This window comes from Podarcis gaigeae (genome assembly GCF_964106915.1).
Source record: "Podarcis gaigeae genome assembly, chromosome: 1".
NCBI lineage: Eukaryota > Metazoa > Chordata > Lepidosauria > Squamata > Lacertidae > Podarcis > Podarcis gaigeae.
The window spans coordinates 127,138,904-127,154,737 of NC_139678.1; the positions used below are offsets into that span (position 1 = coordinate 127,138,904).

Consider the following 15,834-nt stretch of genomic DNA (forward strand, 5'->3'; position numbering starts at 1 on the left):
ACACCGTTCTGTTTATGTCAAATTAAATAAAAAGAATTTTTAAAAAATGTTACACGCATTAGTATGTAATGCACAATTTGCTTCTTCAATGGTACTAAATATGTTGACTTAACTAAAACAAAACAAAAAAAAAATTCCTTCCAGTAGCACCTTAAAGACCAACTAAGTTAGTTCTTGGTATGAGCTTTCGTGTGCATGCACACTGACCAACATGGCTACCTATCTGTAACTGAACTAAACCAGTGGCTGAACTGATTTAAGGCAGTTTTGTGTGTGCCTGAAATAGTGGATCCAGTTGTTATGGCCAGGGTTTCATCAGCTGTGCTCTGTCCCTTTAGGATATATGGACAGCTAGTAGCTTTGAAAGTCATCAGCCTTAAGACTGAGGAAGGAGTCCCTTGTACAACCATAAGAGAAGGTAAGATATTCAAAGTGGACACCATCTCTGGCAGCAGGGCTCAGTTCTTGAATCCACTTTCTGTACCAGGGTTGAGCCCTACAATATAGGAACTAATAAAAGTGAGTCTACATACATGCAGAGTACTAGTTCCTTGCCTCCAAACTATCTCATCTAGCATTGCCATGCTGCCTCAGGCATCTAATTTGGGGCGTGGGGAGAGAGAGAGATGCATGTGGGATTTTCTGTCTCAGGTGCCTAAATAAACCTCATCAGCAGTACTATGCACCTTGACTTTGGGAGAGGAAACAATTTCCTGCTGTCTCTCAGGCAGCAAATTATACCTGGCAATTCCTGGCACATTCATACAATTAAGGAGAAATCCCCACGACGGGGTGAGCTCCCGTTGCTCGGTCCCTGCTCCTGCCAACCTAGCAGTTCGAAAGCACGTCAAAGTGCAAGTAGATAAATAGGTACCACTCCGGCGGGAAGGTAAACGGCGTTTCCGTGTGCTGCTCTGGTTCGCCAGAAGTGGCTTAGTCATGCTGTACGCCGGCTCCCTCGGCCAGTAAAGCGAACTGAGTGCCGCAACCCCAGAGTCGGCCACGACTGGACCTAATGGTCAGGGGTCCCTTTACCTTTACCTAGCAGGGTAAAGGTATATTCCAGGGACGTCCAACTTCCAGGGGACTGTGATCTACTCACATGATTAAAATCATGTTTTAGGGAGGAACAACCCAGTTTTTTTGGGGGGGGGGTTTCAGGTCATAGGAAATATCTGTTTATGTAGGGGTTTGGGCAAAATAAAATATAAAAAGGCTCACAAACAGATCGATAATGGCAGTCTGCCATGCAGAGGAAATTCCAGCTTCCGCTCTAGCAATCGAGACGATGGGGCGAGGGGGCAGGGCCGGATGGAGGAGCCAGCGATCTACCGTGATCTACCTTAACCTACTGGGGATCGATCAGTCGATCCCGATTGACCTGTTGGTCATCCCTGGTATATTCTCACTAGAAGTGACTGGAGCTGCTTGGGAATTCTAAGAAACCAAAGAAATTGCAAGTTAAAAGACAGTTCAGTCCAGTCATGAACGAGTCTGGGGTTGTGGCGCTCATCTCGCTTTACTGGCCGAGGGAGCCGGTGTTTGTCCGCAGACAGTTTTTCCAGATCATGTGGCCAGCATGACTATGCTGCTTCTGGCGAAACCAGATCAGTGCACAGAAACGCCGTTTACCTTCCCACTGGAGTGGTACCTATTTATCTACTTGCACTTAGGGGTGCTTTCGAACTGCTAGGTTGGCAGGAACTGGGACCGAACAACGGGAGCTCACCCCGTCGCGGGGATTCGAACCACCAAAATTGCAAGTTACTCAAGGGCAAAAAGTTACTCCTTTTTTTGGTGTGGTGCCAATACCTATTTTGAGAGTGTTTTCCCTCCATCATTGTTTTCGTTGATCTTGTACTGGGCAAAATGTCCAGAGTTTTCTTAGTGTCTCTGATTTGATGCATTAGATTACGATTTTAATTATTGCCTTCAGGCCTTTAGATGCTCCCACTGATATAACATCCAAAAGCAGCTTGTTTAATTTTCCATTAAGACTGTTGCTTTAGTCTGCCTCTGAGTCCCAGTGGAAACATATTATTTTCCCTTCTAAGGGGCAGATAAACAATTTAATGCCAGCCTCTAGAAAGAGCAAGTCCTGCAGAAATAATTTCTCATGGTGCTCCTAATTTTTTGTTCTTTCCCCCGCTCAGCTCTGCATTTCCTAATAGGGGTGAGCAAAAAAAATATATGATCAAGATTGACAGTTAGATCTCGGGGGGATTTAACAATAGTCACAATTGAAAAAGGTTTTCTTTTTCTTTTCTAAATTTAGTTACTGTGATTTTAAAAGTTTGTGGGGAGGGAGAAAGGACTTACAGTGGATTTTTTTGTGAACTGTGGAAGGGTTATCTGTTCAGTTGAAGTTCTGAACATGTATTTCTGGCATATACTATGAGCACATACTATGAGGCACTCAGTTTCTAGGTATATGACACCTAACCACTATTTTGCACCTGTCTCCATTTGTGGATCTTGAGGTGCTAGTGAAAAAGCAAGGTATAGAGATCCCACAACAAGTCTGAAGTCTGCCCACCCCCGTCCTAACTCATCCTGAATGAAATTGTGCATTGGGATAAATGAAAAAGACTAGATTTTGTCCACCTAAGTCAGTGTTTCCTAAACTCAGGGTTTCCAGCTGTTTTGGACCACAACTCCCATCATCCCTTGCTAGCAAGACCAGTGGTCAGGGATGATGGGAGTTGTAGTCCAAAAACAGCTGGAGACCCACGTCTGGGAATCACTGAGCTAAGTCATACTCAGAACAGAGGCAGTGCAATCAACAGACTTTTAAGTCATGATGATTAACAATTTCATCGCTTTTAGTGGCTCTTCCTTGAGTATGACTTGGGTACGTACACCTTAGTGCAGGCATGGCCAAACTTTGCCCTCCAGCTGTTTTGGGACTACAACTCCCATCATCCATAGCTAGCAGGACCAGTGGTCAGGGATGATGGGAATTGTAGTCCCAAAACAGCTGGAGGGCAAAGTTTGGCCATGCCTGCATTAGTGGCTTGAAACGCTGTGTTTCATGACAAATTTTTAGAGTTGTTCACATCAGAAAGGGGGCAGTGATATCTTCACCCGGTGTACATGACCTTTATCCTTTATCTGTGCTTGCACGAGGACTGTCAATGTATACTCACATTATGCTCTTACTCTCATGGGATTGAAATGTGTCTGAGAAAAAAAACACATATTTCAAGAAACTACAGGACTGATATAGATTGTGGCATTGTGTGAATAAGGCTTCAAAAATTCCCACATTTACTTGAATGTAATGCACACCTTTGTTGACCAAATTGCATCGCAAAAATTAGAGTGCGCATTAGATTTGATGGCACATTTACATTTGCCAGCAAAAGCTTTCTGGGTTTCGAGGTTTTGAAAATTGAGGTAGATTCGATGGCGCATTTGTTGTTGTTTACTCATTTAGTCGTGTCCGACTCTTTGTGATCCCATGGACCAGAGCACGCCAAACACTCCTGTCTTCCACTGCCTCCCGCAGTTTGGTCAAACTCATGTTTGTAGCTTCAAGAACACTATCCAAGCATCTCATCCTCTGTCGTCCCCTTCTCCTTGTGCCCTCCATCTTTCCCAACATCAGGGTCTTTTCCAGGGAGTCTTCTCTTCTCATGAGGTGGCCAAAGTAGTGGAGCCTCAGCTTCAGGATCTGTCCTTCCAGTGAGTGCTCAGTGAGCTGATTTCCTTAAGAATGGATCGGTTTGATCTTCTTGCAGTCCATGGGACTCTCAAGAGTCTCCTCCAGCACCAGAATTCAAAAGCATCAATTCCTCGGCGATCAGCCTTCGTAGATTCGCATAAATATGGTAGGAGTGGGAATGTGCTAGATGTGGAATAAGCAGCAATGTGAACATATCCAGAGTCATATACAACCCTAAATTAGTAGGAGAGGGTAGTGTTCTTTTATGCCAGCATCTGGGGCTTTGCCCTATGCTATCATTGAGAGAGACCAATATCTAGGCTGTTTTGGCATCTTGGTGCACCTCTAATGAGAAGAGCATGGTGGGAAAGGTTTCTAATTTTAACTGTTCTATCGTTTCTGAGGCAGTCCTTCTGTTTAAGAAGGACACAAAACGGGACCAGCTCCTGCTCAAAATTCCAGGTGTGGAAATGATGGGTAGTTGTATTTCACAAGGCAACCTTGCCTTGCTTTCTGTGCTGTTAAATTGTTTCCCCCTCTCGCAGACAGCAGACTGACCCCTATTTATGTGTCCTTCTTTAGCATCTCTCCTCAAGAGCTTGAAGCATGCCAATATTGTGCTCCTTCATGACATCATACAGACCAAGGAGACCCTGACATTAGTCTTCGAGTATTTGGTGAGTTGATTTTATTTAGCGTTTGTGAGCTTTCTCACGAGCCGGTAAACAAACACTGGGTCTTATTTTTGCAGTGCTACAAAGCGTTTTATAGCAATGCGTAAGAGTCCATCATGGTGACATATGTTTCTGGCTTGCTTTCCCTAATTGCCTTTGAGAGTTATCTTCTCAGATCCCTAACTTCTCTTAAGTAACAGCTGCGTTTTAAAAACATGCTTCATTTGCAGAAAAGCTGGCAGGAACTGATTACTCTTGCAGCTGCCATGACAACAGACTCGTAAAACCACTGGTTTGTTCGTTCACAAGCACACATGCAAAAACCTTTCCCTCCCTCACCATTTGAGTAATGATCCTTGTAAAAGCAGCACAAGCAGAGAAATACAGTGGTACCTCGGGTTACAGACACTTCAGGTAACAGGTTACAGACTCCGCTAATCTAGAAATAGTACCTTGAGTTAAGAACTTTGCTTCAGGATGAGAACAGAAATCGTGCAGCAGCGGCGCGGCGGCACCAGGAGGCCCCATTAGCTAAGGTGGTACCTCAGGTAATGATAATAATAATAATAATAATAATAATAATAATTTATTTGTACCCCGCCCATCTGGCTGGGTATCCCCAGCCACTCTGGGCGGCTTCCAACAAAGAAAAAAAATACACTAAAATGTCATATAACTTCCCTGAAAAGGGTTGCCATCAGATGTCTTCTGAATGTCAGGTGGTTGTTTATCTCTTTGACATCTGATGGGAGGGAAGTTAAGAACAGTTTCAGGTTAAAAAGAGAACAAATTAAGTTCTTAACCCGAGGTACCACTGTAAAGTCATCAAGCTGTAAAGGTAAAGGGACGTCGACCATTAGGTCTAGTCGTGACCATCTCTGGGGTTGCGGCACTCATCTCGCTTTATTGGCTGAGGGAGCCGGCGTACAGCTTCCGGGTCATGTGGCCAGCATGACTAAGCCACTTCTGGCAAACTAGAGCAGCGCACGGAAACGCCATTTACCTTCCCGCTGGAACGGTACCTATTTATCTACTTGCACTTTGACGTGCTTTCGAACTGCTAGGTTGGCAGGAGCAGGGACCGAGCAACGGGAGCTCACCCGTTGATTCTGGATTGTTTTATTGATGTTTTAATATGCTGTAAACACGACTGGACCTAATGGTCAGGGGTCCCTTTATCTTTTTATATTGTGATATCTTGCTCGCATGGTTGACACACTTTTAAATGGCTGTGTGTTGAAAGTAAAGATGGATTCAGATCATGTTCTTTCGGCTCAGCATAGTACAAGGAACTGGCATCAATTGGTGTAGCATTGTATTTTTCACTCTATAAGACGCACCAGACCATAAGGCGCACCTAGTTTTTGGAGGAGGAAAACAAGAAAAAAAATATTCTGAATCCCAGAAGCCAGAGCAGCAAGAGGGATCTGGCTTCCAGGGTAGCCTCTGGCTGTTCTGGCTTCTGGGACAGCCGTGTGAAGCCACTTCAGGGCAGCAGGATGAAGGCTCCCCCTGCCTGGAAGAGGCTGCCGCAGCTAAGGCAGAGGAGAGGTGCTTCGCTGAAGGGGCGCTGCGCAGCTCTCCCTCTCTGAGCAGTGCCATTCGGTCCATTAGACACACTCACATTTGCTCTTACTTTTTTAGGAGGAAAAAAGTGTGTCTTATGGAGCGAAAAATACGGTATCTGTGTGTCCCCAAGGCACACACAAAGCTCCAGGACGAGAGTTTCCATCTCCCCATACAATGTCCTACTAGTTTCATCAACAAGGGGCTGGCGGGAGGCTAGTGCAAAACACAAAGCATGTGGTTGCATGGATTTTGCAGAAAGTATCTAAGAAAATTGGGTTCACCGCCCTCAATTCCATTTCCTGTCTATTTATTTAGAACACAGACTTGGCACAGTACATGTCCCAGCATCCTGGTGGGCTTCGTCTTTATAATGTTAAGGTAAGTTCTTGAAGAAAAATGTGCTGTTCTTAAGTGTGCAACAGTTCAATCCTATGCATGTCTACTCAGAAGTAAGTCCCATTGGGTTCAATAGGAGGCGCTCCCAGGTGAGTAGACATGGGATTATAGATCATATACCAAGAGCAGCTCTGGTTATTGGATAGATTGTTTCACTGAACTGAGGAGACCTAGGACTCAGCTACACAGGTCAATTATAACATTAAAAATGTGACACCAGATGGCGCTGTAGACCAGCAATCCAAAGTCAATGGTAAATTGCATTGTGAGCTATATATATTTTCATTGCATTTTTTAATATCTGTGTAGATCCAGCCTTGGTTCAAATCTCTGGTTGGTTGGTTGGTTGGTTGGTTGGTTGGTTGGTTGGTTGGTTGGTTAGTTGGCTATATATTTATTTTACAGTTTCTGTCCTGCTTCTAAGCCCATGCATGGGTGCTCAAAAATTATCAGTTGCAATAAAAAGAGGTTTGGTTTCTTCTTCTTCTTCTTCTTCTTCTTCTTCTTCTTCTTCTTCTTCTTCTTCGAAATCAGTTCCATTCATACATAAATACAACTACAAAGCTCATTTAGCAAGTCTCTCTCTTGCAGCTGTACCTATCTTGCAGAGGTCTTGCAATAAGTGAGACCTTGAAATGTTTTTTTTAAAGCTGTAGACAGGTATGTCCATTGGTACCAAACATAAATAATTTGATTTGCTCTGAAGCAAAGTTCCCCATAATAGTCTATTGCTTCAGCCTGTGCTGTTGATTATAAGTAGCTTTCAAGGGTTTTATGTACAGTGGTACCTCAGGTTAAGTACTTAATTCGTTCCAGAGGTCCGTTCTTAACCTGAAACTGTTCTTAACCCGAAGCACCACTTTAGCTAATGGGGCCTCCTGCTGCCGCTGCACCACAGGAGCACGATTTCTGTTCTCATCCTGAAGCAAAGTTCTTAACCCGAGGTAATATTTCTGGGTTAGCAGAGTCTGTAACCTGAAGTGTATGTAACCCAAAGCATATGTAACCCGAGGTACCACTGTATTTGCTTACTTTTCTATCAAAGGTTTATTCTTTTGCTTGAAATGCCGCAGTAAAACTGATCAGTCATGAACCAATTATGTCCTGTTTCTGTCTGCCAGCTCTTTATGTTCCAGCTTCTGCGAGCCTTGGCTTTCATCCACGAACACCGCATCCTTCACCGGGACCTGAAACCTCAGAACCTCCTCCTCAGTTGCCTGGGAGAGCTTAAGCTAGCTGATTTTGGTAAGCCATCATAGTCAGACTGCTGGACAATAGCCTGACCTTCTGGCAAAGGCCAGCTTTCCCATCTTTCACAGGTTTTTTTTGCTTTCACTGATCTTTTGGAGGAGCACATTGCTGTACAATGTCTTTTGTCATCATCCCTCTCCTACGTATAACATAAAATAAACAAAGAATTTAGAAAATACCCCTGGATGAAACCAATTGACTTCAAATGAGAATTCTCTCCAGCTTCATAGGGAACGCATGCCTGCTTTTCATAGCTGGCCTTGTATCTTGGGTTTCCATCTTTGCACAGGGACGAGTCCATTTCTGGAGAGGGCATTAATGTAAAATCTACACTTGTAGGAAAGTAGCAAAAAATAAATGTAATAAATTTAGCTCCCTAACTAATAAGAGTTAAATGAGTCTGCTGCTCCATGTACAGAGGCCCTTGGGCTCTTTGTACTGCTGTGGCAATTATGTACACTTTAAGGCCCCTTCATGTAATGTCCTTGTCTATTAAAATGGCTCAGAGACATCCAGAATGTTCAAACTGAACCATAACATTGGGCACTTAAACTCCCGGTAATGAACCAATTAAGTGGCAGCACTCGGAAATAATCTACTTTAATGCCCATGAAGCTACTGGGGGAAATTATCTTAAATCCAAGTGCTTTGACTTAAGCTGAATTGAGGAGTTGGGGTTGGCTGCTCACTTTATATTGACACTAGTGGGAAGTGCCAACTTCTGCCCAGGAATTTGTAGAACCCCTCCCCCCCCAAAAAAAACCCCAGTGATTTTAAAATAGATGTTGTAAGTTGTAAGCTTGGACCCGTCACACTAACAATTGGGTGAAGTCACACCAAAGTCATGTTTTGGTTCGCCATTTTAATTCAAAATGGCGCCTTGTATCCAAACGTTGATGAAGGCTGCCGCCCCCATTTTGGGAACCCATTGGCGATGATATCTCAAGAGGTGGCTGAACGCCTAGTGATCGAACAGACAAACCATTTTATTTCCAAAATCCACAGTAGATGAGTTAGCTGTTGGAACCTCCATACGACCGAGCTGCATGGTTTTAAATGACTTGTTTCTTAGCAGGTCTTGCTCGTGCCAAGTCCCTTCCCAGTCAAACGTACTCTGCTGAAGTGGTGACATTGGGGTACCGACCTCCTGATGTGCTGCTGGGAGCCACTGACTATTCTGCTGATGTGGATATCTGGTGAGAGCCAGCTGTGGAGATGCTGTAAATCATGTTGAGCGTAGCAATCTTCCCCTTTCAAGCACATACAGAACGTTGGCAGGGTGCAATAAGAGCACTTTTGAGACCATCATTAAAAATCACTTGAACTACATAAAAATTAGGGATGCGGGTGGCACTGTGGGTTAAACCACAGAGCCTAGGACTTGCCAGTCAGAAGGTCGGCGGTTTGGATCCCCGCGATGGGGTGAGCTCCCGTTGCTCGGTCCCTGCTCCTGCCAACCTAGCAGTTCAAAAGCACGTAAAAGTGCAAGTAGATAAATAGGTACCACTCCGGCGGTAAGGTAAACGGCGTTTCTGTGCGTTGCTCTGGTTCACCAGAAGTGGCTTAGTCATGCTGGCCACATGACCCGGAAGCTGGCCAATAAAGCGAGATGAGCGCCACAACCCCAGAGTCGGTCACAACTGGACCTAATGGTCAGGGGTCCCTTTACCTTTACCTTTACATAAAAAGTAAATTTGTAAGCATAATAAAAGAAAGAACTTTCCTCGACTTTCAAGGCTGACACTGAAGTGAGGTTTGTGGAACCTAGATCCCTACCCCCAAGCAAACTGATACCACCAATTTCAAGACTTGAATTGGACTTGAGCCCCTATCAGAGTAGATATGGAGATTCTTCCCTCTTTCTTACTGAGACAGGTCCAGAAGAACATAGAAGCAGAAGTGAGATATTTTACCATGCCTTTGTGTTCGTGGTGAGAAGCATGGTAAATGCACACCTGACAGTATGCTGAGGAGTTTTTATCTCTCTTCAACTAATATACAAAGTCCCTTTAGCAATGACGGCAGGAGGGCTAGACATTACGTCCACTTCAAGGCAATCACACATCCACGTTAGCATTTTATTTCTGAATTATTTTTGACATTGCTGTTGCTTTTCTCCTTGTGAGGCAAAGAGAGAGACAAATGTAACATACTTGAAACAGTGCAGATGATCACTTCTGCTCATGATTAGTTCCTGTCCATTTTAGTTATTTAAGACCTGTCAGTGCTATTTTTTCTAGGAAAAGAGGTGCGGAACTCACCATTAACACCTTGTTCACCTTGTCCACCTGAGAGGAGCCAGAAACTGAGTTTCAGCAAGTTCTGGCTGAAAAAAAGCCCTGTAATTATTATCTGTATTTTATTTTATTTTATTTTATTTTATTTTATTATTTTATTTTATTTTATTATTTTATTTTATTTTATTTTATTTTATTTTATTTTATTTTATTTTATTTTATTTTATTTTATTTTATTTTATTTTATTTTATTTTATTTTATTTTATTTTATTTTATTTTATTTATACCCCGCCCATCTGAGTGGGTTGCCCCAGCCACTCTGGGCAGCTTTGAACACATATGAAAACATAATAAAACATCAAACATTAAAAACTCCCAATACAGGGCTGCCTTCAGGTGTCTTCTAAAAGTTGTATAGCTATTTATCTCCTTGACCTCTGATGGCAGGTCCATTCTTGCATTATGCTGACTGAGTGGGAACCATTGCAGAATAGCTCCTGCCCAGGTTACCACTGAAACGTGATACGGCCGGGGGCATATGGGAGAAACCTGTACCGCAGCCTTGGCCAGTGCCATCCCAGAAACTGGGATGCGTGAAGGAGGTGCCATTTTCTGGACTGACACCACCCCCCTCCCTATTCCAGGAAGCTGCTCATATACCGTATTTTTGGCTCCATAAGACACACTTTTTTCCTCCTAAAAAGTAAGGGAAAATGTCTGTGCGTCTTATGGGGCGAATGTGTGGTCGATCGCTGGCTCCCTTTCCGGCCCCACCCCCTTGTCCATGCCTCCATTGTTGAAAGTTCTGCAGATGGAGGCTGTTTTTCCCCCCAGTGACATGTGACTGGCTGATTAGATTATTTGTCTGGAAACTGTAGGCTACATTATTACATGAGCACTGTTCCACAGCATTTGATATTTTCGTTTACATACATTCATTCGAAATAAGATGGGTATGGGTTTATGAAGCAATTCTATATCCTCCCACCACGCTGACGAAGAATTCTACGAAACAGTAGACAATATCCGGAATCACTGTTCAGTGTTGGACATCATATTTGCTGAATACACAAAGCTTCACAGCTTGTCTTTCATCGTACAAAGTCTCGTACCTCGCTTCATTTGAAGATTTTCATAGACTTTGAGACTAAAGATTTCATTTTGTACTTGTTATGGTTTGAAGGAATTCTATAAAGATTTTCTATTGAGTATGTACATGGTCATCGTGTTGCCTAGACATTGCTGATGGAAACTGTAGAATGGGCTCCCTTTCCTTTCCTAAAGAAGCTGCAGAACTGTGAGTTGAACCCCATAAAAACAGGATTTTCCCCCTTTGCAAAGTAAGCTCAACAACTTTGAACTGATCCTCAAAAAAAATGGGGCGTTTCCCCTTTGCAAAAGAAGCTGCACAACTGTGAGCTGACCCCTCCAAAAACGGGGCTTTTCCTCTTTCCCCCTCTAAAAACTAGGTGCGTCTTATGGAGCGAAAAAGACAGGTACAGTGGTACCTTGGGTTAAGTACTTAATTCGTTCCGGAGGTCCGTTCTTAACCTGAAACTGTTCTTAACCTGAAGCACCACTTTAGCTAATGGGGCCTCCTGCGGCTGCCGCTGCACGATTTCTGTTCTCATCCTGAAACAAAGCTCTTAACCCAAGGTACTATTTCTGGGTTAGCAGAGTCTGTAACCTGAAGCACATGTAACCTGAAGCATATGTAACCCGAGGTACCACTGTAGTTGCATTGTACCTGTCTCCCTCCTGCCCGCCCCAATGACCAATATAGCAGCTTTGGAGAAGTGATTAGGAGCACAACGTGGTGCGTGTGTTGGGAGCAGCGAAGAGCTAGGCACCCCCACTGCTCAAACCCTATTGAGCAATCCTATTTAGCAACTGTCTTTAATTGGGAGATCCATTGATTGTCCAAATCAGGCCAGAGGGTTTGATGTTTTGGGGAAACACTTCTTACTTTGAATAGAAAATGTAACTGAGGATGTAGTGCATGTGGTTTTCTTCCACCTAGATCTGGACTTAGGCCTATTTATCTGTGTATTTAATATCCGCAGTGTGAGACTGACTGAGTGAAGAGAATGTATGCCTTTTCTCCAGGGGTGCAGGCTGCATATTTGCTGAGATGCTTCAGGGTCAACCTCTGTTTCCAGGGGTTTGCAACACCTTTGAACAGTTGGAGAAGATCTGGGTGGTAAGTATAATGATACATCTGGGAAACTGGAACAAAGATCATTAGCATCTCAAAGGGGTCAGCTTCCATCCGTCTATCTATCTATCTAGTCCCAATGATGGATGCAACAGAAAAAAGGCAATTTGACTGAAAGTCTCACTCACTCCCAGTGTGTTAAGTTTGGGGTTGTATCCAATAGGCTGGTCTATATTTGGCAATTTCCCCACAAACACTAAGATAAATCAAAGTGACTTCCCTTTGATGCCTCTCTTGTCTCATCAAAAATTTAAAGCCAATTAAACGGATAGCAGGTTGAAGGAGGCACACAAAAATGGAGTTGCTGCACTTTCTACTCCCTCTTGTTAAATTCTTGTATTTCTTTGTGTCGTGTAAAACAGCATTCTTGTGTGTGTGTGTGTTTTGGGGTTGTTTTGGGAAAGATTATCCAAAGCTGCAGCCCTATGTTGGGAATAGGAATAGTGCTTTTTTGTGATGGTACTCAGTGGTATGGCGTACCGCAGGCATAGGCAAACTCGGCCCTCCAAATGTTTTGGGACTACAGCTCCCATCATCCCTAGCTCACAGGACCAGTGGTCAGGGATGATGGGAGTTGTAGTCCCAAAACATCTGGAGGGCCGAGTTTGCCTATGCTTGGAGTAAATGCTCAAAAGAAACTGGTCGGATAAATATTAATTTTAAAAATCCTTAACATTTTCTAAGCAAACTCTTCAAAGTATTGGTCCGAATCACAAGTTTTGAATGAGTTTGAGCTTTGCTTGTGAATATGTTCAAATTTGGAACCACAAATTTGCCACAAAGGGAAAGGGGAAAATCTATACATTTGAGGTTGTTGGTTTTTGTTTTGTGAACTTGAAATTTCAAAAGATAGCAGTCGAAAAGAGAAAGTGTAATAGGATGAATATGTTGGAGATAAGCAGTGTCCAGTGCACAGCGGAATGATGAAAAGTACGTGCCAACATGCTCTATATTACTTTATTTACACTTCAAAGCTGGTAATTTACAGAAAAACATTTTCCCTCTGCCGGAGCAGAGAAAGGCATCCTCTCTCCTCTAAAGCACGGAGACAATCAACACTGAACTGCAAAGAACAGTGAAAAACAGGAAACCAGTGTACGTCACATCCAGTCTCCTTTCCCGTGAGAAAACCCAACAGCACTTGACTGTTGAACGTAAACATTGTCTTGTGACAAGCACTTCGCTGCTCAGTGAAGGAAGCAGAAACCAACATCCTCCCCCTTTCTGTGAACATCACTGGGCAGCGTGTTCGTACAATATCAGTACAAACCCAACTTTTGCACATAGGTACAGTGTTGATCCCTTGATACAATCTTGGACAATACATCAGCAGGAATTTCATTACCTGGCATATAGGACACCGTTACGAGTCCCTTTTGAATACGTTCCCTAGCATGTTGCAACTTCAATTGCAAGTGCTTCGTGCTTTGCTTACAACCTTCAGAATTCAGCAAAGCCAAACATGCTTTGTTGTCCTGGTAAACCTGGATTGGACATTTGACAGGAATTTTTATGTCTTTGCACAATTGTAACAACCATTCACAATCCTTAAGTGAATAAGACAGTGCATTCAGTTCAGCTTCACAAGTACTTAAGCTAACTGTTGTTTGCTTCTTGCATGACCAATCAAATAGACCCTGATTGTACTTATAGCAAACTCCAGACGTACTTTTCCTGTCTGTGGTGTCACTTCCAAAACTTGCATCTGCAAATATCTCAAGACCACCAGACTTTTGATTGTTAAATCTCAGTCTGTAATGCATAGTGCCTTTCAAATACCGCGCTATGCGTTTCAGAGCTTTCCAATCCTTAACAGTAGGATTGTTGACTTGTCTGCTTAGCAAATTACAGCTAACAGCAATGTCAGGTCTTGAACATCTGGCAATGAAGTTTAGCTTGCCTAGCACACTTCTGTACAGTGTAGTATCAGAAAATGCTTCTTCAGTGTCATCTACCTGATAACCTGTTGTCATCGGTGTGTCTACAGGGTTAGCATCCATCAGGTTTAGTTTGCTTAACACATCAGCAATTTTACGTGACTGGTGTACTAGAATGTTACCATCTTGATCTCTCTCTATTTCCAGAGATAGGTAGTTGTTTACCTCACCAAGATCTTTCATGTCAAAGTGCTCTTTCAATTGAGCTAGGGCATTATTGTACATTGTGACATCCTTCCAAAAGAATAAAAGATCATCAACATAAAACAAACAATACAGTTTCTTTTGCCCCTCCTCTTTGACAAATACACATGGATCAGCTTTCCCTTGCTTAAAACCTAGAGAAAACAATACTTCAGTGAGTTTTGTGTGCCAACACCGTGCACTTTGTTTGAGACCATAAAGGGACTTCTTCAGAGCACAAACAAATCCCTGTTTTACCTGTACGCCATCAGGTGGAAGCATATAAAGTGATTCATCTAGAGATCCGTACAGAAAAGCTGTATTCACATCATGGTGACTAATGTGTAGATTCTCTTCTGCAGCTAGCTTGAGCATAAGCCTAATGCTCTCATACCTCACGGTGGGTGAGTAGGTCTCGTGATAGTCTTCACCTGGTACCTGTGCAAAACCTCTGGCTACCAATCTGGCTTTGTGTCTGACTATCTTGCCATTTTGATCTGTCTTCGCTTTGAAGACCCATTTGCTTCCAAGCAGTTTCATTCCTGGAACTACTGGAACAAGATCCCATGTTTTGTTCCTTTCCAAGGAATCAAGCTCAGCCTTCATGGCATTTAACCATGGCTCAGCTTCCTTTGAATCCAAATCCTGGATTTCTTGGAAACTTGAAGGTTCAAACACCTTCTTAGAGCTTTTAACAGCTGTTACTGCTATCTTAGCAAACTCATCAGCAAATCTCTTTGGAGGTCTGCCTTTTGTCGCTCTCTGTGACCTGCGAATTAGTCTTAAGTCTTCAACACTCTCCTCTTCCTTCTTAGGAGAAAAGTGACCTATTGTGAATAATGGTTCCTCCAATTCTTGATCAGAGCTTTCAGAGGGTCGCATAGAGGCTTTCGCACTCTTGAAATCCTCTGAATCACCCGATTCAGTTTCAGACTCAGACTCAGAACCTTCATCAGTGGGTGTGGGTTGTTGCGGTTGCTTTTGACTATCCTCAGTTTCATCACTGTCATCAGGATAACATTGGAAAATTCCCACATTCTCCCCCCACTTGGCATTGTACTCAACACTTCTTGTGAGCTTAATTTCCTTAGAGTCAGTCATCATTATTCTGTAAGACCCTTTCTGATAACCTAGAAAGATACCATGCAATCCACGCTTGTCTAACTTGGAGTTTTGTGGTGAGTGAACCCACATGTCAGAACCAAAAATTTTCATGTGTTTGATGTATGGCTTCTTGCCAAACATCTTCTCATAGGGGGTACAACCAATCGCTGAAGATAACCTGCGATTATAACTGTAAGTGAAACATGAGAGAGCTTCGGCCCAATAACTCTCTGGAAGATTGGCATCATGCAGCAAGGTTTTTAACCCTTGAAGCAATGTCTGATTTGCTCGTTCCGCAAGTCCATTCTGCCATGGCGAGCGAGGACTAGACAAATCGTGTTGAATTCCTTTCTCAGTCAGAAAAGCTTCAAACTGCTGAGAAGTGAATTCTCCCCCGCGATCACTGAAAAGAGTCTTTACCTTCTTACCATGCACATTTCCCAACCAAGCACAGAATTCCTTGAACCTTGGAAAAGCCTCTGATTTCTGCTTGAGATTGTACACATAAATATACCTGGAAAATGCATCAATGAGAACCATGAAGTACCTGTTTCCACCCAAAGAGGGCGCTAGTGGTCCAACCAAATCAGCATGAACAACCTG

General features: G+C 43.2%; 1 protein-coding gene across 1 annotated transcript in view; it reads left to right on the top strand.

Annotated features, from left to right (window-relative positions):
- The window catches only part of CDK15 (cyclin dependent kinase 15), a 59,756-nt gene that overhangs the window by 2,371 nt on the left and 41,551 nt on the right, over positions 1-15,834 (top strand). Inside the window, exons 3-8 of the mRNA XM_083712141.1 lie at positions 339-418; positions 4,247-4,341; positions 6,223-6,285; positions 7,425-7,548; positions 8,630-8,750; positions 11,899-11,992. Of these exons, the coding sequence (XP_083568267.1) occupies positions 339-418; positions 4,247-4,341; positions 6,223-6,285; positions 7,425-7,548; positions 8,630-8,750; positions 11,899-11,992 (577 nt within the window). The remainder of the gene's footprint in view (positions 1-338; positions 419-4,246; positions 4,342-6,222; positions 6,286-7,424; positions 7,549-8,629; positions 8,751-11,898; positions 11,993-15,834) is intronic.